General features: G+C 36.0%; 1 protein-coding gene across 4 annotated transcripts in view; it reads left to right on the top strand.

Moving 5' to 3' along the window:
* The window catches only part of FUT8 (fucosyltransferase 8), a 295,282-nt gene that overhangs the window by 210,734 nt on the left and 58,335 nt on the right, over positions 1–26,213 (top strand). For all 4 annotated transcript variants that reach the window (XM_059182354.1, XM_059182355.1, XM_059182357.1 and 1 more), the window contains 2 exons: positions 1,747–1,861; positions 24,182–24,419. In XM_059182354.1, the coding sequence (XP_059038337.1) occupies positions 1,747–1,861; positions 24,182–24,419 (353 nt within the window). The remainder of the gene's footprint in view (positions 1–1,746; positions 1,862–24,181; positions 24,420–26,213) is intronic.

Consider the following 26,213-nt stretch of genomic DNA (forward strand, 5'->3'; position numbering starts at 1 on the left):
GGGACTCTTCCTCAATTCAGTTCACTGAAATTATTAAGAAATCATCTGGTGAAGCAGCAATCTCATTGCTTGGGCCTGGTCTGCATCATCTCATTATCAGTAATATATATAAAGCAGCTTTGGTAAGACTGACATGAAGTGTTTCCCAATGATAAATGATACTTATAGCTAATTGTGCTGATTGACTGATGCTGTGTATAGGGGATTGTGTAGCAAAGGAAAGGACTTCGACGCAGATAAGGGGTGAAATATCTGGTTATAGGGAAGATTAGTAGGTTAATAGCTTATAGATTTATTTGATCAGAATTGCTGATCATAGCTATTATAGCACAATAGCTTGTGTTTTCACTCACTTTATAGGGTAGATGCCACTAGTCTTTGAATGGTCAAGGAGTTGATATTTTCATTCTTGAAAAGTTTTATAAACCTTCAAAGCTGTTCTTTGTTTTTTATTTCATGCACACACACACACACATATACGCAAAAAGGAATGAAGGAAGACCTTAAGTTCTTTGAGATGTGACCTGATTGAGACTTATTTTAAACTGGGATGTAGATACTCTTCATACACAAGGTAAAACAGCTCTGAGGCATTGTAGTGTAAATAGTAATGTCTAGTCTGTTCAGGCTGCTATGACAAAATACCTAAGATGGCATAGCTTGTAAACAACAGAAACATTTCTCACAGTTATGGAGCCAGGGAAGTCCAAGATCAAGTCCAGATTTGGTGTCTGGTGAGAACCCGCTTTCTTTATCATGGACAGCGCCTCTCACTGTGTCCTCACATGGTAGAAGGGGCTAGGGAGTTCTGTGGGGTCTTTTATAAGAGCACTAATCCCATTCATAAGCGTTCTACCCTCATGACCTAAGCATCTCCCAAAGATCCAACTTTGTGGCATAGTCCATATTTGTGAATAAAGTTTTATTAGAAAATAGGTACATGCATTCATTTACTTATTGTCTATGGCAGCTTTCCTGCGACAACAGCAAAAGAGGCCCACAGATCCTGAAACATTTACTCTCTGGCCCTTTACGGAAAAATGTTTGCTGAACTTTGCTTTGGACCATTGTTTAACAGTTACGTCAGAATTTTCCTCTCATCTTTTATTCCAACATAGTGTTTATGTATGAAGAGATAATTTAGGAGGGGCAAAGAAATGACAGAACAAAAATGTAGTATCCAAGTACTGGCACCAACTTATTTCTCTCCCTTATGGTACTTTACCTGTTTCTTTGCTATGAGTTTCTACTTCCCCTGAAGTCTATAGTGCTCTTTGTTGGAAAATAAGTACAGCTGACTGGCCTGGGGGAAAACAATATGTTTCTGTCAACAGTGAAAATTTACTGTAGGAATGAGTCTTGAATGTTACAGACTAATTGTTGAATTTCAAAAAAAAAGAAAAGAAAAGCAAAGAAAAAGAAAAGAGAAAAATCTGCGAGATAGATATAAAATGTAACAATGACGTCAAATTTGCCTTTATAAATATGTTTTAAGAACAAAAGCCAAACATACTTTAAGATGTAAAGGAAGCTATGATGAAAATGTTTCATCAAACTGAGAACATGGACAGAAATTATTTAAAAAATTAAAAGAACCAAAAAAAAAAAAAGAAGGAAAATAAAGGATGAGAACCAGTATCAGTGTGAACATCAATCTTCATGAAGAATTTGATTCTCGTCTTATAATTTTGTGTAATCCTATAATGAAGTACAAATAAGTTTGATTTCCAAATGTTTGTTTTATAGGTCTATAATGACAGATCTATACTACCTCAGTCAAACAGATGGAGCGGGTGATTGGCGGGAAAAAGAGGCCAAAGATCTGACAGAGCTGGTCCAGCGGAGAATAACATATCTTCAGGTGAGAAAATTAGGTAAAGAAATAAAATCATAATAAGACTAAGAGTTGCTGTTGGTTTTCGTCTTTCTGGCCATTTTTATTTTCCTGAAGTATTTACTCATTTTACGTATTTATTCAGAAAGATCCTATGTTATGTCTTCAGTGCAATACAAAGATGGCTAAAACAAAGCCCCTGCCTTAAAGGAGCTACGTCTTACACACACACACACACACACACACACACACACACCCCACAATGCAAAGTAGGTAGTGGTACATTTTATGTGAGACATACAGATGAAATGCTCATTGGAGGAAGATGTCAGAGATAGCTTTGTGGAAAAGGTATTTGAATTGAGCTGAAAAGGACAGTTGGGTAGGATTTAGACACATAGAAATTGAAAGGAGTGTACTAACTGGAGCATGTGGTATTGATGAAGTTCTAGAACCTAGGTGAGGTTCGGTGGGCTTAGGTCCGGAGCCAATGACCAAGAAAGAATTCTTGAGACATCTTTGGTGCAAAATGGTGGTTTATTAAAGCACGGGGACAGGACCCATGGGGAGGAAGAGCTGCTGCCCAGGGTTGTGAGAGATGGCAGGTTATGTACCTTGCCTTTGGGGGAAGGTGAGGGGAAGGGAGGTTTCAATGGAGTTTTCATATGCTAAAGAGGGCCTACAAGGCACCTGCCTGGTTACCAGAGCCCTTGCAGCTTGATCAATGTTGTCTTTAGACCAGCCATTAACATCAAGATAGTTGGGAGACTTTTTGGTGGGATGTCACAGTCCTGATATCAATCGTCTTTGTTAGTGAGATTTAGGATATTTGTAAGCCAAGGGACACTCCTGTCTTGCAGGATTGTGATCTCTGCAAGTTAACTATTGGTTTCTCCTTTATGGCAGTCAGGGGTGCCTGAGGAATGCTACACATATTACTGAGGGGGAGCGGGTGGAGAGGGGGTGCAAGGTGCCAGCTTTTGCTTTGTCCTCAGCCAGCCTTCTGCTCCCTCATCAGTATGAATAATGGTCCATAGTTGGGAAAGAACAGGACAGAAACCCATTGAATAATGGGATATTTTAACTTGTCTGGAGTTTTGGTTTGCGTAAACAGGTAGTATAAAATAAGCTAGAAAAGGTAGTTTTGGGAGCCAGGTTGCAGAGGTCCTTGGGTGCAGGTTAAGGTTTTTGGTGCATAAGCAGCAAGTGATTGCTAAAAGATTTTGTTTCATAAGCATCATTATAACAAAAAACAGCCACAAGTCCCAGGCCCTTTTAAATCTATTCTCTTCACTTTTTGGGTTTTCTTCTAGCTCTTTTTAATATGCATACCCAATCTTACATATTTGTTACAATTAATTTACTTTTTAAATTTTGTTTTTTTTGCTTAATATGCCCTAAGCTTTTTTCCATTTTGGAGTCACAACCTGCTTTTGAAAGATTTTTACACCTAAGAGCAGCATGATGAGGATGCTGCTGTTAATCTGTGAATATTATTTTGGCTGCACTGGATTAGTATTGGAAGAGAATAGAAACAAAGAGACCATTTAGGAGGTGAGGACCACCCCGCAGGTGAGAAATACGGAGGTATGTGGCAGTTTGCATCAGAAGTGAAGAGACAAAGTTGAGACTGGGAAGTAGAACTGATAGGCCTTTCCAAGTGTGTGCAAGAGCTGAAGTGACAGGATTATAGGTGCATTGTTATCTGACAGGGAACTTAAAGAAAGAATAGCCTTGGGATAAGCAATGAATTAGTGCAAGTAACTTCAAAATGCTGCAAGTTGAAAACCATGCCCATCCTTTTCTAATACTATTGCTGGTATACTTTCTGTATAGTCACTCTGCTTTCCTTCTAAGGTTTAAGTGTCTTGTAACAAAAGCAAAATAATAGCCAGTGACCTACTTCTCTATATTTCAAGGTGCACATTTTCCTACACTTAAATAGGAAAAAATAGAAAATCAAGTGTTTAAAGAGATCATTAAAAACCAAACTGATTTTGGCATGCTATCTTGGTCTCATACTCCCATGACCATTCATCAGAGGTGTCTGCAGAATGAGAAACCCTTGCCTCCTGTGGGGAAGAGGTAATTATCTCCTATCAACTAGAACCTCATTAGGTGAACTATAAACAGCTGGTGGTGCAGAACTATCAACCTCATTTAAAATGGAAATAACTACAGTTCCTGAGTTTCTTCCATTTCCACATATTCATTAGATTTTTACTCAACAAATGTTATATTTAAACTATGATTTGGTCATAGTTCAGCTCCACATACTATAACAAGTACCTGCCACCTGCTTTAGTTTAATTTTTTCCTCTTGGCCAAGTGCTTTTACTTATACTGCAGATTTGATCCTCTGTGTGCTAGTTTTGTGGTTCTGTGTTAAGAATTTCACTTGTAAATCATGCTAATAATTTAAAACCATGTTGACTTTTTCAGTCTTTTAAACTATAGCACAACAGTATTTCAGTTGGACCTTACTTTCAGTTTCAAATATTGCTGTTTAACAGATGCTTACTTCCCTCCTTTTCTTTTTTTTTTTCCACTGAAAAAGAAGTGGTTTTGAAAATTCAAGGGATGAGGAAAATCTCAGTAGGAAAAACATATTTCAGAAAAATAGTTTTCTTTAATTATTTAATGTATTCATGTTTTTTGCCATTTAGTCCAAAAGTTCTTTGAAGTCAGGAATTATATTTTTAACATATTATTTGTTAGAGATAAATAATGCTAGTCATTTACTCTTTACCTTCTTTGGATGGAGGTGACTAAGAGTCTTTACTCCCATTCCAACAAAATTAAACACATATTTTTGTAAGGAATGCTTTCTCCAACTGGAACTTCTATTCTCAGCTTAGAAAATCACAAGCTACTTTAAAAAGAATGATTTGTTACTGGTCTAACTAAATGGATTAGAGAGTGTAATCATGAGGTGAGCTATTTATACTCATTTTTATAAAAGTGATTACATTTCTTTCCTGTTACAACTTTTCTTGGTATGCAAATGTATTGCTGTTCCCAAACCATTACTTTAAGTGAAATATTGTAAAAAGGCTATTTAAGTAACTTAAATTCTGAAAGACTTCAGCAGGCTTAGAGTAGTATACTAGAAAATAAATCTGTAAAGGGAGATAAAGGAAAAAATTCTTTGACCTTTGATACCTATAGTCTACATAAAAATAAGCAGTTCATATAACTTAATGGAGATTTTAGAAGACATTCCTACTTTGGCCTCTCAGGCAGCAGTTGTATAAAGAATGATAATAATGTGTAGCTAACTAGGAGGGGAAAGATAAAATAAAGAAAATGTTTTTAATAGTTTAAATCTATTCAGGAGATTTTAGTCACTTAAATATCTTATTGTATTCCCAATAAATAAATCAGATGATTTTATAATTTCAGTGATTGCTTTGGACAGTTGAAAACATTTTCAGCTTTGCTAGATTTTTACTCATTCTGATGAAATTTATTATCAGTTCTCATTATCACCAATAAGCAGTTTTCTAAACTCTGATTTATTTAAGGTATAATGCAAGACCTGGTCAAAGAAAACAACCTGGATTAAACCCTTGTCTTAATGTACAGTAAATTTCATTTTAAGTCTAAACCTTTTTGCAACTCTTCAAACCTTTGAGTTGAGCAAATATTATTATGTCTCCTGAAAATCATGCTTGACTTAGTCATGTAGCCTAGTCAAATTTAGTCTCAGTTTTAGATTTTCGTTCATTTATTCTATACCTTGGTTTTACTTGGGAGAAGCAATTTCATGAAAGCTACTAGAAAGTAAAAATATACATACGTCAACTAGACATCAATGGGACAAAGTTCCATGGTTGTCTTAGTTAAAATTATTTTCTCTTTCGAGTTGAAGGGCTTATGGTGTAGTATAAAAAAGCTCTAGTTAGTTAACATAGGTGTCATATTAATTTGAGAAAGATTTTTTAAAACATCACTCCTTAGTTGAGGTATGTAAGAGAATGCATGTGAGGTTCTTACCATCTATTACCTAGAAAAAACTAAGCAACTGATGACATTCTAGATGCTGCTGCCCCAAACCATTTGATCTTTGAGGATAGAAACACCTAATAAAGATTTTATCCTCCTTACTTTTTTTAATATAAGTTGGACTTAAATTAGATTTTGTTTGATTTAGGTATATCAGTCTAGCACCTACTTTTTTTGAACATTATTCCATTTCCTCAGTGGTTTTCTACTTCTGGAAATATATGCCTCTGTTTTCCCTAAGAAATGGCAAATTTCACTATAGTTTGACTCTGCTCTAGGTTATAACATACACAGTGTTGTTATAGAAACAATTTTCCAAATCTTAAAACAGGTATGGTTTCCACATAGGTATAGTGTTATAATTGGGGATTTTGACCCCAACTACCAACTCCCAGGCCAGAGGTTCATTTTCCATAGTCTTGGTCTCAATTCCAGCAAGGCAAGAACTGGGGAGTAGCAACGTTCCCATGAAAGGAAGAGGGAGGCTACTGACCAGAACTGGATTCAGATTTGGGGGCTGGACTTGAAACCTCTACAGTTTTTGACACTTTTTATAAAAAGGAATACAAATACACTTAAATATGAAAGTAAATAATGACAGTTGAGATTCTCATTATTTGCATCAATTATGTTCTATAAAGTCACCAAAAACACTAAATTAGTGAACCTCTGCTCCTGGGTGCCTGTGAATCTCTCTGGTCAGAACTTTTTGTCAACCAATTAATATATGATCTTGTGTTATGTATGTTTCTGTTTAAAAATATTTTGTATAATACATGTTGTTGATTCATTAACATTTAACTCATGACTTAAAGCACTACAAGTCAGACTTGAATGAAGCTTATGTAACACACATATTTTTTCAGTGAGGGATATCACAGCTTTCCTGTGCTTAAGAATGCAGACAGCACTTCAGCACTATGCTTAGGGGAGATTTTAAACAGCCAAGTTGTGCACAAATGCACAAAAATGCAAAAAACATGGCATTGTATAGACTGCAAAAAGGATGCTTTTTCATAGTATGACAGCTAAAACAAGAAGACAAAATGCTACCTTGTTTGACCTCAGCTGAGAACTGTGTGCTTTGGGCAGCTCATATTTTCACTGCATTGCATGTGCCCACAAGTGACCCTGAGAACACCTCAAGTATTGATTTTGAGATTGCAAGCAAATTTTAGCTAGTAGGCAAATTTGCAAATATGGAACATATGACTAGTGAGGATCACTTAATTATAACGAAGAAAAGAAATACCAACAAATTACGTATTTTGTAAGGTTAACGTATACTATGACAACAATACTCCAGAAATATTGGAAGTCTTATTAATTGCCTGGCACTGTTTATAATACTGTTTCCCCATGTGTCTTAGCTTCATACTCTTTATGATTTATAAGATTTTCTATAAAGTGAATTTACAATGATTTTGTAATATTTTCCGTAAAGGGAATGGAAAGATTGAATCTATCTTTCTCTAACATGGTCGATGCAAAAAGTTGTTTTTTATTTTGGAGGTTTTTTTAAAAAATATATTTTATTTTTATTTATTTTTTTTTAAAAGATTTTATTTATTCATTGACACAGAGAGATCACAAGTAGGCAGAGAGGCAGGCAGAGAGAGAGAGAGAGGAGGAAGCAGGCTCCCCGTGGAGCAGAGAACCCGATGCGGGACTCGATCCTAGGACCCCGAGATCATGACCTGAGCCGAAGGCAGCGGCTCAACCCACTGAGCCACCCAGGTGCCCCCAAAAATATATTTTATTTATTTATTTATTTGAGAGAGAGAGACAGATAGCGGAAGAGAGCACCACTGGGGAGGAGAGGGAGAAGCAAGCTCCCCACTAAGCAGAGAGCCTGATGTGAGACTTCATCCCAGGACCCCAGGATCATGACCTGAGCCAGAGATGCTTAACCGACTGAGCCACCCAGGGACCTAAAAAAAGTTGTTTTTTATTTGTTGTTATTTGTAACTTAAAGTTTGCAACTTTGCATATTTCATATCTGTGGTACTATTATAAGCTTGTGCCATACAAACAAAGGAGTTCATATAAATTCTATTTCATGTGATACCATAAAAGGAAAAAAAGAATAATACATATAATTGTTTAGCTATATTTTGAATTGCATACACTACATTTTTGAGGATATTAATGACAGAAGAGAACTTCTGTATTGACTAGGCATTATTGAGAACTGACTCCCAATTCTCTGATTCCCTGACACTTCCTATGCTGGGTGCAATAGGACCTATCGAATTGTAGTATATACCCTTGCCCTGTATCTACTATGTTACAAAAATAACTGCACCAAAGTAATCCTGAACCACATAAATATATCCCTGTAGATCTAGACTAAATGAATCCCCAGCTTAATTTTCCCAAACAGGATCCCAGAAATGCTGAAAGTTACCTCATTGCCACTTAATACTGACACCAACACCAGGAAAATGAGATGGAAGGGAATTCCAAGTGGGACAAGACAACCATCTTAACTCATTGTGGTCAAAGTTTATAATTTTTACAAAAATTTATGGCCAGGTGAACGCATTACATAACCCCTCCTCCTCCCAGGGCCTTTGAAGAGACCTGTTCAAATGAGGGTCCCTTCAGCTTACATTTCAGTAAACCCACTCTGCCCCTAAGGAAGCCCTTTTCACTGAACTAGAAGGGAATTTTATTTCCTTTAGACATAAGATTACCTAAGAACCACTGTAATTAGGAAGCTTGAAATAGAGAAAGACATATGGCAAAATTAGATGAAAAGTATAGATGCTGAGAATTTAAGATTGAGTGGGTTCTGTCTCAAGGACATAGATAACAAAGAAAAACTAGGTTGCCTCCAGTTAAAATTTCACCCTATTTATAAAGCAGCTTTCTGACTAGGACCTTCCCTGTCCTTCAATCCCTCAAGTATGCAGCACTTTCTCAAACTGACCAAACTATAATTGATTATCAGCTGCTGTTCACTGCCAACAGCCTTTGTGTAAGACTGCCATGCTCTAGGCGTTAAGTCCTGGTTACTATAGACAATAACGGTATCTGTTCAGTAAGCCTCACTACCCACTCTTCTTGTGCTCCCACCGCCACCCCTCCTCGCCCATTGCTTAACTCAGGGCAGAATACTGACTAAGAATCTAAGACCAGATAAGTCTTAGATATGAGTCAGTAAAAAGTCATAAAAGCATACAACTATGTCTCTGCAATCAATTAAAATATATAGATATGCTCTGACACTAGAAAATGGTGTGTTCTCATATTGCTTACAGTACTGTAGTAGCTGTATTAAACACTGCTTGAATTGTCTGTATGGAATGCCATCATATATGGGACCTACCTAAGCCAAAAATGCCAGTTGTGATAAATATTTATCAGGGGGATAAATACTGTGTGATTTGTGCAGCTCATAGCACTTTAAAAACCCATCTGAGAAAGGTTAGTACTGATTTTATTTTCTCTATGGAGAATTGAGACATTTAGGTCATTACATTGGTGTTATACTGGGCTCAAGGTCTGGATCAGTCATTTGAAAATAGATAATAAAACATCCAAATAGCTCGAGGTCTCATCCAAGTCATTTAATTGGAAGGTGAAAGGGAAGAGATATTTCTTCTTAATCATATGCTACATAAAAGGAAGTTGTGAGGATGAATAATGTCTGTAAGCTGCCCCTTCTATACACTTTCTGTACTGCTAGGTTGTAAGCAAAACTCTTAGGAGGCAGGTGTTGTTATATTCAATATGTAGGAGAATAAATTGAGGCCTAGAGAAGTTTGTGTAACTTGCCTAGTAAATGGTAAGGGGAAGAGGCAGAGTCTTAACTGCAAGTCGTTAGAGTCACCATTAACAAGTGCTTTGAGGTGCCAATATTTTGTTTATTTTTGTTTTGTTTTATTTTCCCAGTGCTTTGTTGAAGGTGACTAACTGAATATAAGCTTTAGGGCTGCTTTTAATATTGGCTGGGCTGGGGAAGCCACATCCTCTTTCGCATCTGCCCATCATTAGCAACATAAGACCTTGCTGCAGAAATCTTTTTTTTTTTTTTTAAAGATTTTATTTATTCATTTGACAGAGATCACAAGTAGGCAGAGAGGCAGGCAGAGAGAGAGGAGGAAGCAGGCTTCCCGCCGAGCAGAGAGCCCGATGCGGGGCTCGATCCCAGGACCCTGGGATCATGACCCGAGCCGAAGGCAGAGGCTTAACCCACTGAGCCACCCAGGTGCCCCCAGAAATCTTAAACAATTAGATTTCTCATGTACCTAGTAAACAGAGGAAAATGAATATAACTTTTAAATAACTGAATGAGTAGAACCATAAAATACGAAGTTTCTAGAAGTGGCTTTGCCTATATATATTGTTTCTACCTCTTAAGATGACTTCTTTGTCATTATAAGAGATTTTCAGTTGTGAAAACACTTAGAAATTTGCAAAAGTGGGCGCCTGGGTGGCTCAGTGGGTTAAGCCGCTGCCTTCAGCTCAGGTCATGATCTCAGGGTCCTGGGATCGAGTCCCACATTGGGCTCTCTGCTCAGCAGGGAGCCTGCTTCCTCCTCTCCTCTCTCTGCCTGCCTCTCTGCCTACTTGTGATTTCTCTCTGTCAAATAAATAAATAAATAATCTTTAAAAAAAAAAAAAAAAAAGAAATTTGCAAAAGTCAGTAGAGAATGTAGACTTTTTTCAGTAATGAACAAGTCTGAAGAGAAAAGAGAGAGACGTAATATTATAATATGGAAATCCTATGGAAAGTATGTTCAAAAAGTCATTATCTTTGTCTTTAATTGTAACAGAAGTCATGAGGAGTGATTTTCTTTCTTTGGACTATAGGAAGTTTAACTTAATGCTGTTAGAATGTAGAATGATATGCTAAGTAGATTAAAATTCAGATAGATGTGTAAATAGAAAGCCTGATTTTTCACAGAAGAAATGTTAAACATATTCTGAGCCCACATCGGGCTCTCTGCTCAGCAGGGAGGCTGCTTCCTCTTCTCTCTCTGCCTGCCTCTCTGCCTACATGTGATCTCTGTCTGTCAAATAAATAAATAAAATCTTTTAAAAAAAAATGAATATTACTTGTTCCTATCTAGTTGTTCCATATACAGTAGAGGTATCCTTCAAGTTTACCTATGGATGAGGTAAATGTTCTCTTCAGAAAGAGGAGTCAAGATTTTAGCAGCTGAGACATTAGGAAAATACCACTAGTAGTTTAAGTAGAAAGTAATGTGGGCATTGGATCCTAGGTTTATTGAAGAACTAAATCTGTGTATCCCATTAATGGTAAAAGATGTCATAATTTGCAGCAAATCAGAATACAAAACAGAATAAGACATAGGTTCCAATATTCTTAAGGAACATGTATTCCTATCCATCTGGTCTAATGTCTTTCCTTTTGCCAGCCTGTTTTTACAGATTTTACTGGCCTAGACCAGAAGTCAACAAACTACCACCTCAGGCCAAATCCAGCTCAGCTGTTTTTGTAAAATTTTATTGGAAAAAAGCCATGCATATTTTTTTAAAATATTGTCTATGGTTATTTTCAGGCTGTGTGACAAATTTAAATAATTGTGGCAGATTATCTGGCCTGCAAAGCTAAACCTATTTACTGTATGGTCCTTTATAGGAAAAGTTTGTTAATTGTAGCCTAGATCGTAATAGAAATAATTCTTAAATGTTTTGCTTCTATTTTCCTTTGCTTCCTTTTCCTGTTCCATGAGCTATATATGAGCTCCTAATCTGTATTTGAGATACCAGCTTTCTGGGCATGTGCCTTTGTCTTCCCCATACTGAAGTTCCTACTCCAATTGGTTATTTTTTCCATTTATGAATGAGTTGAAGGGTTTTTACTGGTTAGATCATGGAACTAGATATGAAGTATACATAGGTTTGCAAGAATATACTCTACTCTGTTAAAGACCTTGGCCATGTTCACTTTCGATCATTATTAGCCAAAAGGCTGAGAAGCAGTCACTTTAGATCATTAAGAGCACAGTGATCTCCTTAAGATATAGTAAGGAACACTGTTAATGATTGTGAAGCTTTCAGATGCAAAATGATGTCTGCTTAAATATTGGGGCCACATCTTGATTTATTCTGAATGATCTCAGGTTCTACTAGAGAGCCATTGAAGTATCTAAGCTTTTTATTTTACTTTATCTTTGATTTCGTATATGTTCGAGGTAGGAAGGAATGAGAGTTAGTAGCATTTTTTTTTTTCTAAGTTCATAATTTTCTTCTGTCTTACCTCTATACCAAAGTTCTTCTGGTATATTTCGGATTTTGTTGTCATGCTATCACAAGAGGCTGTAATAGCCAGAAAGACTAAGAGGCAGATAGGGGCGCCTGGGTGGTTCAGTGGGTTAAGCCTCTGACTCTTGATTTTGGTTTAGGTCATGATCTCAGGGTCATGAGTGCAAGCCCTGCATGGAGCTCCGCAGAGCTCTGCACTGGGCATGGAGCCCTGCAGAGCTTCGCACTGGGCATGGAGCCTGCCCCCTCTGCCGCTTCTCCCTTCCCCTCCTTGCGTGCACTCTCCCTCTTAAAAAAAAGTGATGCAGGTAGAAAAAGAAGCACTTAGAGATTTCAATGTGGAAAAGTAGGGAGTCACTGACTGCATCTGAATGGATAAAGACAGGTCTTAATTTTTACCATTGCTTGTTACTGTTTTCTCTGAACTGTTTCATATCTTCCCCAGAGCTATGGCACCTTCTTTTTAATTCCTCTTTCTTTTCATTGGTATAACCATTGTTTATTATAAGGCAAGATATATAAAAACCAACCATCTATAAAAACCAACACTTTTATATGTGTACACCTCATCATTTCTTTTATCAAATTGAAGCATATCAGAGATTATCTGGGATTGTTGGAAGAATTCTGGTTACTATTCCACCAGTAAAATAGCCCTGTAGCTCTTTGGACATTTCCTTTGCTCAGAGGTTGGTGGTTTTTTGTTTGTTTGCTTGTGTGGACAGGTTTTTCAATTATTTGTTTTATTTTGAATTTTGGTATAAATCCTCTTCCCCTGGAGTGATTAAAGTGGCTGTACTTGCTGGGTTTGGAAAGTGTCAGGGCTAGTAGAGGAGACCATACCTTGAAGCTGCAGGTATTGTCAGAAATCAAGAGAGTTGGTTTTCAGAAACCCAATGAGAGAGCTGCTTATGATTAAAGGGTTAGGGGGAAGATAGATACTATGTTTGACTTGCAACCAAAAGACCTAGTGCCCTGCCCTTTTTACGTGTAGAATGGGTGAAAAAGGAAATAAAGCTGTGCTCTAAGAAAAAGCTTTTAAATATAAGGAGTTTTGCCTGTGTTCAAAGCCTGCATCCCATAAAGGCTTTGAATAATCTTTTAAATGTTCAGTATTAGAGGTCTTTTCTTCAAACAGTTGTTATATTTTCCTTTTACATAAGAAGATACAGTACCACAGTGTTCTCAAGATTCAAATTATATTGAAAAAAAGGTTGGTTTGTCATTTTTAAAAGAAACTTAAATGAGCAAATGCCTCTGGAGCCACCAAGTCATTAGTTTTCCAATAAATAAGTAGCATTATAGAAGTAAGTTAAATGTGCATTAAATGAGACTATGTTGGGCTAAAATATAGGCTTCTGTTTCTGGATAAGATAGAGTAAACACATTATACCCTATTCCTCCTGCTAAGTACCAAGAAAAAGAATCCTGTACAATGTGGATCTTCTATATTTGTTTATTTGCTTGTTTTATTCCTATATATCCCAGTTGGACGTGCTAGAGACTCCTCCTCCAACCAAAAAATACTAATGGATAAAACATAAAAAAGGTCTCATTTTTTATTACATCTATCCTGTTCCAGGCAAACGTCATGAAAGCAGTTGCCCCCTGCCCTTCGCAGTCCCATTGCTGTGGAGCTTGAGTACCTAGCCCTGTCCACCATACCTGCCTTTCAGTAATGAGGGCACCCCTGCCTCTCCCGGCTGGTGTTACAACCTCAGAGCCATTGGACAAAACCTGTCTGCCATCATCACACTGCAATAATGAGGCAGTTCCTATTCTCACCACCACTAGAGTGGATGGAGGGTTATAGAGAAGAGGGAGTTAGAGAACAGGATTTTTCAAATCTGTGTTTGAAATCCTATGCAGACCTCTGAACATCACATGCATTTAACTAATGAAACAATTTGGCACTTTGATTCACAATTGTGTTTGTATATTTATCCTAGAGAAATAAAAATTCATATGCACACAATAATCTGTACATTTGCATGCATAGCAACTTAATTTGTAATACCCTAAACCTGAAAACAGCCCAAATGCCCTTCAGTGGGTGAACAGGTTGTGGCGTAACAGACTGGAAGTTGGTAATAAAAGGAACTGAACTATTGATACATACAGTAGCTTGGATGGATCTTAACAGCATTATGCTAAGTGATTTTTTAAAAAGGCCAAACTGAAAGGGCTACATACTGTCTGATTTCATTGATAACACTCCCCAAATTACTAAATTATTTAGTCATGGAGAATGATCAGTAGTTGTCAGAGATTCAGAGATTAACATTTGGGGAAGGGTGTGACTCTTAAAGGGAGTAGTATAAGAGAATTTCTTTGTTTTGATGTAACAGTTTATATCCTGATTGTAGTACTAGTTACATGAGTCTGTACATGTTATAAAATTGGATATACTATACACACACACCTCCAAAAAACAATGCATATAAAACCTGGTGAAATCCAAAGAAGGTCTATATATTAGTTAATTATGTTATGTAATGTCAGTTTCCTGATAATGATAATGAGCTGTGGTTAAGTAAGATGTTCTCATTGGGAAAGCTCTGTGGAAGGTATACATGGTAACTCTCTACTGTTTTTGTAATTTATTGTGGGCTTTAATTTATTTTTTAAATAAATTAATTAATAAAATCAATTTATTACTTAAAAATAAACAGCAAAAAACTCAGTGTTAAAGATTTCAAAAAGTAAATAACCTGATTCAGTTAGATGGCCGTTAAACTGAGGCATTGAGGAAAATTATCTTAAGAATGTTTTATATTTAATTAAAAGTGATAATAATAACTAGGAATTTCCAAGAAATTTAAGCCAGCTAGCGGAGGATTCTTAGTGCATGGATAGCTGCATGGAGAAATAGAACAGTGCCTCTGTCCAGGGAAGAGGCAGCAGGATTTGATCTCTGGTTTAGATATTGTTGATGGTTTGATTTAAAAGCCAGTGAGGGGGCACCTGGGTGGCTCAGTGGGTTAAGCCGCTGCCTTTGGCTCAGGTCAAGATCTCAGGGTCCTGGGATCGAGTCCCGCATGGGGCTCTCTGCTCAGCAGGGAGCCTGCTTCCCTCTCTCTCTCTCTGCCTGCCTCTCCATCTACTTGTGATTTCTCTCTATCAAATATATAAATAAAATCTTTTAAAAATAAATAAATAAATAAATAAATAAATAAAAGCCAGTGAGTAGACAGACAAGTGCTGCAAGTACCAGTGCTCCTGGGATGAATGGCACTTTGCAGAATGGAAGAGCTGACAAACAGTTTAAGTTACTCATTTATTTACAACAAAACTAAACATTTGCAGCAGCCTTTGCACAGAACAGAGTTTCAACTAATGTTTCTCTTTTGTATCTGCCGTCTACTTTATCCTTTTTTTTCTTTTTACATCATGTTTTGATCTGGACTAACCATTCCCAGCTTGCTTTTACTTTTCTCCCTCTCCCACCCCAGCCCCACTCTTTCCCTCCACACTTCTTCCCTTTCCCCCTTTCCTCCCACTTTCTTCCCTCTTCCGCCTTTCTTCCCTTTCCCTCTGTCCTTTCCCTATTCTTTTCCCTTCCTCATCTTTTTAAGAGTACCTGCCATGTCCTCTCTGAATTTCAGTTTAAGGAAAGAAAGCTGAATGAGTTCTGTTAAGTAAAATAGTGGAGGACATTTCTGAAATTCAACTTTAATTTTGAAAGTATGTTATTTTTTAAACTTTTTTTAAAAAAAGATTTTATTTATTTGACACATGGAGAGAGACATTACAAGTAGACAGAGAGGCAAGTAGAGAGAGAGGGGGAAGCAGGCTCTCTGCTGAACAGAGAGCCCAATGCGGTACTCCATCCTAGGACCTTGAGATCATGACCTGAGCCAAAGGCAGAGGCTTAACCCACTGAGCCACCCAGGTGCCCAAAAGTATGTTATTTTTAAACTGAGCAGTTAGTTGGTTCTGACATCTAGAAATCAGACTCTAAACCTCTGGAGAAAAATTGAAGGTGCTTGAGGTTATACATCTTCTGTATATTTGTGTAGGATTAGCAGAATCTGGCCTCTCAAGTTACTTAGATTTTCTTCACCAGCCTTATTTACATTGGATTCCTGAATGAGAAAAGTTGGATTTGGATGCATTTCATTCTTTCTCTGCCTTTCCTTTGTGGCTTTTATAGTAGCAGAAAATGTTACCGAGGTTGCTCTAATGTACTCATCTCTTGAGCCTGAAGTAGAGATTTTGTGGAGACCACCTGGGATATCCAGAGATGAAGGACTGCTGTCTCAAAGACCCTCCATAGAAGAAATGCCCCATCATATTTGTTGCTTTCGACTGGATTTGTAGAATTTCCATCTTTTTAAAAAATGGCTTTAGAATATTCAATAGAGCCTTCTAGGCAGAGCAAAAATAGTTCAAATGTGTTTAAAGTAAGTTAGTTGTTTGTTGCACTACTTACCAAGATCTTTCCTCTCCTGTAGCTGTATAGTGACCATATGCCTTTGTTTAGGGTATATGTATCTTGATATCTTGTTATCAAGTTTCCACACTTAAAAGTTTATAAAATACCTAAAGGGAAATTGATTTCCTGCAGTATTGGGTAGCCTACTTGTGCCTAAGCTATTGAGTTGTTCGTACTACTTGCAACAAATTGTTCTTTGTTGGAGGGGTAGAAAGAACACCTCTGTACTATCTTAACTTTGCTGTGAAAATATTCATGTTTAATGGGTTAAAAGACAATAATTTCCAGGCCTGGTTTTTAAAAATGAGAATGCTTTTTAATTTTCTCTTTCATGGTTATTAACTATGCCCAGAGTTTTCATTTTAATTACCACAATGCAGTACTCCAGTTCTCTTATTTGCTTCATTACCTTCTCTGCTTTGGCTCTGAAAATAATTTTAGAGAAATAAAATCAGACTGTTTCCAATACAATGAAATGCTTTCACCACACTATTAATGAATCTTTTCTTCATTACCAACAGAAAGCTAGATGTTGCAGATCTTCTTAAACAAACAAATTAAAGACTATTCAGTCTTGTGATTAGAGGAGACAAAGAGTACAATAAAATTTGACTTACCTGGCTCATTCCTTTGGTTTTTCTGACCTCTCTTCTTTGGAAATAGAAGCTGTCTATGGCTTAACTCCTCCTTAGAGAAGAAATGCTATTAGAGAGTTACTGGAAGAATCCTCAGGGTTCTGAGTCTTGGTCCTTAAATGTAAGACCTGAAACCATAGAAGTACTAGAAGAAAACTTAGAGGGAAAGCTTCTTGGACATTGCTCTTGACAAAGAGTTTTTGGATATGACAACAAAAGCACAATCAACAATAAAAATCAGCAAGTGACTGCAGCAAATTAAAAGTCTTCTGCATAGGAAATGAAATGATAAACAAAATGAAAAGACAACCTGCAGAATGGGAGAAAATATTTGTAAGTCATTTATCTCATAAGGAGTTAACATCCAGATGTATAGGGAATTCAACTCAATAGCAAAAAACAAATAACATAATTAAAATATAGACTGAGGATCTGAACTGACATTTCTCGGAAGAAAGCCTGTGAATGGTCAAGAGATCACTAATCAGGGAAACAATGAAATTATCACCTCTTACCTGTTAGACTGGCTATTATCATAAAGATGAAAAATAACAAGTTTTGTTAAGGATGTGGAGAAAAGGGAACCCTTGGACACCATTGGTGGGAATGTAAGTTGGAATAGCCATTATGGAAAACAGTATATAGATTCCTCAAAAAGTTAAAAATAGAACTACTAATGATACAACAGTCCCACTTCTTGGTATACATATCTAAAGGAAATTAAAAAAATCTATCTCAAAGAGATACTGTACCCCTTGTTCACTGCAGCATTATTCACAAGAGTTAAAATATGGAAACAACCTATGTGTCTATCAGTGGATAAATGGATGTGTGTGTGTGTGTGTGTGTGTGTAAAATGGAATGTTATTCAGCCACAAAAATAAGAAAATCTGCTTTTGCAAGATGGATAAGACACAGGAAGATAAATATTGCATGATCTCATATGTGCAATCTAAAAATGTCAAATTTATAAAAGCAGAGAGTAGTACAGTAGTAACTAGAAACAAGGAGATGGGGGAAATGGAGAGATGTTGATCGAAGGTACAGAAGTTCACTTATGTGGGATGAGTAAGTTCTAGAGATCTAATATACAGCATAATGACTATAATTAATAATACTGGCGTTATATACTTGAAATTTGCTATGAGAGTTGATTTCAAGTGTTCTCACTACCAAAAGTAAATTGTAATGATATGAAGTGATGGATATGTTAATTAGCTTGATTGTGGTAATCATTTCATATTGTATGTATGTAGGTATGTATATATATGTATATATATCAACATGTTGTACACTTTAAATATATGAAATTCTTATTGTCAAGTGTGCATTTATCTATAAAGCTAGGAGAGTGACCAGATAAGTCCTCTGAGCCTGTACTTCTTGTTGAATCATAGATTAAAGACCTCACAGGAGGATACATAAGAGCATTGAACAGTAGATTGAGAGAGCTGAATTCTAAATTCTGGCTTGTCACCAATTAATTTATTTTGGTCACTGTCAGCTTGACATCACCTTTCTCTCCCTACGTGGAATTCAATTGAACTAATTGTTATTGAGCATTTACTCTTTACAGGAGTTGCCTGGAGATACTATGTTCAGTTTATATTGACTAAGTTTTTTTTGTTTCTTGTTAATTTAGCCTTTTAACACAATATTTTTGGTCTGTAGTAAATCTAGGCAGATAAGTGAGGAAAATTACATGGTGGCTGGAAAATTTTCCTCTGAAGAGGCTTTTACTTGTGTGTATTGGAAATCTAAATAGTCATGGCAAAACACTTTGTCTCTGATTTAATTTAAAAGTCATGGAATCAGTATTGTTTTATAATGTTACATCATTAATTCACAATTACTACTAATTTACCATGCGAACTTCTAAATCTTAGCAGAGCCTACATAATATAAGAATAATTCTGGTTTACTAGTTGATTCAAAATTACTTGTTTTTAGCAAAGTAGAAATTAAACACGCTTCCTAATTTGAAATATGTTTGATAGTAACTATATTCATATTTTAACCAAAGTAAAAAGGTCTAAAATATTTCAGCATTATGATGATGCCTTTAGTGAATTAGTAATCATTTAGGTTTAAGAGATGCTGCCTCTCTTAATGTACCATCCTAGAGGCATATTGATTTTAACATATGTCTCAATTTTTATTTATAGGATAATGAGAACAAATACAGCTTTTGGTTCTAGTGATCAAGGGTCACTCTTGGAAACTAGCAGTGTCAGAACAAATGCCTCAGATAGTGTTTTGTTTTTTTTTTTAAAAAAAAGGAAGAAAAGGAAACTAAATACAGAAGAATGCTGTTTTCCTTAAGTCCTTTTTTTGTGGTTTGTCTGTACTACAGCGATAGCATTGCTGGAGAATTATAACTATAATGTTGAATTATAACTATATATTATTATAGTTATATTATATATATTAGAATATATTATATTAACTATTGTAACTATAATGTTACATAATATTGTTAGCTTATAAAGGTCCATAATTGGGCTACCTTGTGCACTAAATACAAGAAATACTGCATTTATCCAGTGTGAAATAGTATCTCTTGAGATTATGAGGATAAATGAGAGAGTATGTTTGAATTAGCTTTGAACATTTACCATGTCATTTAGCTTCATAGTATTTCTGAGAAGGAAGGATGGATAAGCAGAAAGAGATATTTGTCACAATTTTAAATTAAGAAAATGAATCAAAATCATACAACTTAATTCATAACAGAGCCTGAATTAGAACAAAATTGTATCTTAAGGCTCTCTATGCAAAGTTCTTTAACTAGAGCATGTGTCTCAAGTAATTTTGACAAAATTACCTCCTGTTTCTGAAACTTGAATAATCCTCGTCATTGCAAGGAAGAAGAATGTATGTGTCTATTAATGCCTTTGACTTCCAAGAAGACCCTATATGTAAAAAATCCCACATTATAAGTATAATTTAGAGAGTTTATAATTTTACTTTGCTCTTAACTATCATTCTTTACAATATGGATACTCATTTACTAATGAAAAAAATACTTCTACTTACCATTTCATAAAGACAATAAATTTTATCTTTTAAGGTTTAGTTTAAATACAATTTTTATTTATAATGCTTTCTAGTTCAGCTGAAAGTGATTTTTCCCTCTTCTAGTCCTTAATTTCTTGTTCATCACAGTCTTATTACATATAAGTTGTCTGTTATTATTTATGTATAATTTCTTATTCTATTGGATTGTTCATCTCCTGAGTTTTTTTATATATATTAAGGGCTTAATAAATACTTACTTAATGAACAAAAGTTCACCTCTACTTGGTTGGTGAGTGATACTCAAGGCAGAGAGAAGTGAAACCCACTCCCAGAGGACCTAAGAGGTGCATTTTCAATCTGTATTTCCCCATCTTCCATTCTCAGATGAGAAGTACTTCCTGGTAGGACTGAGAGTCCTGAGAGTGTATCCTATTCCACGCACACACGTCAGGTGTGTGTATGTGTGATGAGTGGAGAGTGTCATAAAAGGGGAGAGAGGAGAAGAATCAAAAGAATCACAATATAGAACAAAACAATATGCCTGCATTCTTGCATAACTGATAGATATAGAAGGAAATACATTAGGCACATATAGAAGTTATTGAAAAACAGATTTTTTTTTTAAGATTTTATTTATTTACTTGACAGACAGAGATCACAAGTAGGCAGAGAGGTAGGCAGAGACAGAGAGAGAGGAGGAGGAAGCAGGCTCCCCGCAGAGCAGAGAGCCTGATGTGGGGCTCAATCCCACACCCTGGGATCATGACCTGAGCGGAAGGCAGAGGCTTTAACCCACTGAGCCACCCAAGGCGCCCCAGAAAAACAGATTTTATCATCAGATATAGCTACCCTGTTAAAGCGTTAGCATAATTAAAGCTTTTAGTAATGAGACCCTTCTATATATGCTTGCTTATGGATGAGACATACCAGCAAGCTTTTTGAAGACAGAAAGTGTAAAACCAGGATCAACGGCAATTGACAAAGCCTATTTGGTAAGAAATTTGAAGATTATGCATACATATATATGCACACATGCGTGTGTGTGTGTGTGTGTGTGTGTGTGTAACAACAATTTATAGATTCCTGTAAATCTGTTTGTTGCTTGTTTTTTTCTAGATATTTATTCTGGTGAGCCTAATCTTATGTTAGAGACACACATTTTTTTTTTTCCTATTTCTCACTCTCTCTGGCTTTTGATGAACAAGATGTTTTGAATTTTTCAGACTTTTAAATATTTTTATGAAAAAATTGGGCTGTGGCTCTGAGCTTCTTCAGTACTTTATTGACTGTTCTCATTCTAGTCATTCATTTTCTCTTCTCTTACTGCTAGCCTCTGCCTTTGAATCTTCTGTTGGTTACTCTGTATATACGTAGACCTTTATCATTCCAGAACCAAATTTTCCTTTCTCTATGTTGTCCATGGCTTAACAGAAAGATTTAATATATTCTTGATTTAGCTTGGTTTGAGGAGCGCTAAAAATCTTGATTTAAGCTTCTTTTCAAAAACTGTCCGTTTCTTTCTCTTAGGACTCAATTCTTGTGCTCAAAGCATTGCATTCTAATTAAACTCAGGAAACACAATAGATGTGTTTGTCTTAATGCAGATGTGTCTTCTTTTTTATTAAAAAAAAACAGTTTGTGGTTTCATATGTTTAATTATTATGTTCCCTCACTCTTTTTTTTTCATTAAAAAATATGAAGATTAATGTTAGACATAATAGGGGAAACTGGATGTGAGGTATATGAGATCTCTGTACTATCTTTGCAATAATTCTGTGTATCTAAAATCTGTTCTAAAAGAAAAAGTCTTGAAAAATATATAAGGGACATTTGCTTTTTCATTCATATGAATTTTAGAGATACTCAAATGCTATATTTCTTACAAATCATGAAAAATCTGACAAATTTCAGTGTTCTTTATTTACCCTTTAGATAAACTGTTGAGTTAATAATAAAGCTTTGGATCAGATTGAGAATGTTATTTATTCCCAAGATTCTTACATTATAGCGGATAGAAAATAAGTGATACTGGGCTTCCAATAACACATCACATACCCTTCTGTTCCTCTCAAATCTTTTATGGCTAAACCAACTAGATTTCAAAGTCTCAAAATGAAAAGAAGCAGCAATTCTAGTACTTGATTAGGGAAACAGTATTAACCAAATCTTGCTGAGTTTTATCTGGATTCTCTCAGATTCATAAGGACTCTTAACTTTTCAGAAGGTTCCTGATGGGGCACCTGCATGGCTCAGTGGTTTAGGTCAGCTTAGGTCATGATCCCAGTGTCCTTAGATAGAGCCCCACTTAGGGCTCCCTGCTCAACAGGGCAGGGTGTCTGCTTCTTTTAACCCCCTTTTCTTGTGCTCTTGCTTGCTCTCTCTCCCTCTCAAATAAATGTGTTTTTGTTTTTTTTTTTTAAAGAAGGCTCTTGGTATTGGGTTCAGTTTTATCTAAGAAGACCAGTCTGCTGTGGCACAACTGTGTTGCATTTTCCCTTCTCAACTTTTCCTTCAGAATAATTTTATACCTTCACCTTCCTAGCTTTTGTTTCTAAGGCTCTGCTTTACCTGGGAAATAGTTGTAGATTTGTAGTTTGGCAGTTGCTTTTTCTCAGGGCTCATATAAATTGAGAACTGGTTACTTTGCTTCTCACTTTGTGGGAGAAAAGATTCTGTTCCTGAAGGCACCCATCCTTTCTTTAAACCTTGCAGACAAAGCAGCTTAAAACTTCCTAGGCTAAGGAGTCCCTGTCAAAACAAATTTTTATTTGAAGACTAAGATGCCTAAGGATATTTAACAATAGCCCATATGAATTATAGCAGAGTCAAAGCTTTAGAATAAAAAGGACATCTCTCATTAACTAACTCTGTTGCACCCACTGTTAGATAATATTGTTTTAACCACTTACTATTCATCTTATAGCAGGGAATACAAATAGAAAAATGGACCTCCTGATTAAAAATTGGCATAACCCTAGGTGGGCAGTTAGGTATGAAATAGAAAATAGTCAAGGAGATGAAAAGTACAGCATAGGGAATATAGTCAATAATATTATAATAATGTTTGGTGACAGATGGTGACTACACTTATGATGAGCATGAGGACTGTATAGGATTGTTGAATCATGTTGTACACCAAAAACTAACATAACACTTGCGTTAATTATACTTCAATGACTAAAAAATTGGCATGATATAGAACATATTCTACTTTTTATTATGAAATAACTAGTAGCTATCACCAAGATTAGTTTTTTTTTAAGTCCTGAACTCATTTTTTTTTATTCAGTGGTTTTACTTCCATAATGAAAAAATACATTTTGTTTGTGACATCTAGAACTCTGAAGATAGATGGAATTAAGTTATAAATTAAATTATAGTTTTGCATTTAAGATTATTTGAGTTTCAGCTGAAAAGGTAGGCACAACATGCTGAAATAGAGCTGGAATAAATAAATAAATAAAACTATTTTACTTCTTTCATAAAAATCTTAATCTATGCAACTCTGAGTTCAGAGATGATCGTACTTGCATATTCTGAGTGATAGAGAAGTGAAAGAGTAATTTTTCAATGTAATGCTTCGTTTTATATTTTTTCAGTGATGTTTCCAAAGCAGTTGTTCCTTCTCCTTGCTATCTCTTTAAAATAAACTTTCACTGGATTCTTTGAAATTCAATTCCTAAAGCTGGTTTTTTTGTTTAGTAAGATACACTGGATCAGGGCACTGGGTGGCTCAGTTGGTAAAGCATCTGCCTTCGGCTCAGGTCGTGATCCCAGAATCCCAGGACTATGTCCAGCATCAGGCTCCCGGCTCCACAGGGAGTTTGTTTCTCTCTCTGACCTTCTCCCCTCTCCTGCTCTCTCTCACTCTCTCTCTAATGGATAAATAAAATCTTCAAAAAAAAAAAAAAAAAGATACGCTAGATCAGTCCTGGCTAATTATATGATTTTTGACACTTGTCACTTATAAAGAGAAGATGACCTCTCTTTACCTTTGTTTGTCTTTCTCCCTGACAGAATCCCAAGGATTGCAGCAAAGCCAAGAAGCTGGTATGTAATATCAACAAAGGCTGTGGCTATGGCTGTCAACTCCATCACGTGGTCTACTGCTTCATGATTGCATATGGTACTCAGCGAACACTTATCTTGGAATCTCAGAATTGGCGCTATGCTACTGGAGGTTGGGAAACTGTGTTTAGACCTGTAAGTGAGACATGTACAGACAGATCTGGCACCTCCACTGGACACTGGTCAGGTAAGAAGGCTGTACAGTATTTCACATTTCTGGGTTGAACTGCCACGTTCCACATTATCAGATTTTCTAGGCTCAGTTTTATGGCTCATGGTCATCTTTTTCTCTGGATCCATGACTCTTCTACATTACCAAGGTAAAATTTAGAATGATTCTTTGTTTTAAAAGTGCTTTATGACCTATTTCATTTCTAATGTTCATTTTTATCTGGCTGTAGCAAAACCACTAAGTTTTTTTAAGGAATGTAATTTACTCTTTTAATGATAATACACGATTCATTTTTTAGGGTACTTTGATATTATTGAACTCATAATGATATTGAATATCATTATGATATTCATAATTATTTCATAAAATAGACTGATAAATGAGAATCTTCACCATGTGTTAGAATCAGTTGGAAGGCATGTAAAAACACTGGCTTCTGATTCAGTAGGTTTGGGAGGGGTGCTGAGAATTTGCATGTCTAACAAATTTTCCAGATCCAGGGACGACACTTTGAGAATCACTGAGGCAAACCATGCAGGCATCTTTACCTCCATTTTATAGTTCAGGACAGTGAAACCTAATTTGCTTGTTCAATTTTAATTTTATTCAGGAAACATTTGATGAGGAAAAATATGAATAAGGTACTGTGCTAGACATTATTTCCAAGAATTTAGTGATAAAGAAAATAAAATAAGAGTTTCTTACTGCTTATCTATTGTTCTTTCTACACCATGGTGATCTTTAAACAAGGTCTAAAGTTGGGCTACCCCTGTGAAAATCCTGGTTTTATCAGTTGGTAATCTTGGGCAAGTTATGATAGTTCTCTCATCAGTAAAATGGGGAGTAGTAATTTACTTTGAGTTGCTGGTAGGATTAAGTGAAACAATATATGTAACGCACTTAGCATAGTACTTGATACATGAATTCTAGTAATTATTAACTACTGTTAATAGCTTTATTCATTGGGTAGATATACAGTGAGTACCTACAGTGTAGCAGATACTGAACTAAGTGATTAGGTAAAATGCTAAACAAGACAATACACCATCTCTGCACTTAGATCTTGTGGGAAGTCAGAAATTTTTCAACAGGCTGAGGCATTTATGTTAATATAATTTCTCATGGAGCGGAGCATCTTTTTTCACAAATTTAACAGTAGATGTGGAATTAAGTAGCTCTTTCATTGCCAAAGTGAGTAACTTTAGTTCTTTTGTCTCTTTTTACTTCCTTTGGAAAATATCATATACTACCTGACTCTTCACAGAAGCGACAGAAAAGTTAATTGGGTAATTTTTATAAAATGCTTTAAGTTGTGCTATAAAATTTTCTATATGATTTACTTTTTATTTTTTAAAGATTTTATTTATTTACTTGAGAGAGAGAAAGAGAGCAAGCACACAAGCAGGAGGAGGATGAGTAGAAGCGGGAGAAGGAGGCTTCCTGCTGAGCATGGAGCGCAAGGCAGGGCTCAATCCCAGGACCTGAGCCAAAGGCAGACACTTTAACTGACTGAGCCACTCAGGTGCCCCAGTTCTATATGGATTTAAAGTATTATTTTGTGATGTGAGTTTTGCCTTCCTTTGGATGATTTAGGAGCCCTATTGTTTATATCAACATATTTTTTCTTTGTAACTTTAAGTTTTAAAAGAACCTCTTAATCTAGAACCTTAGCTAAGCTTTGATTTGAGGTAACATCTCCCATTGATCTGCTCTGTAGTTTACAGCTGGGGCAAACAGATTAGGTGTCAAGGTTAGGAAGATACAGGAAAAGCAGTTCTGTCAGATTCATGGTAGCTAGCTTTTTCATTT

This window comes from Mustela lutreola, chromosome 7 (assembly GCF_030435805.1).
Source record: "Mustela lutreola isolate mMusLut2 chromosome 7, mMusLut2.pri, whole genome shotgun sequence".
Classification (NCBI taxonomy): Eukaryota; Metazoa; Chordata; class Mammalia; order Carnivora; family Mustelidae; genus Mustela; species Mustela lutreola.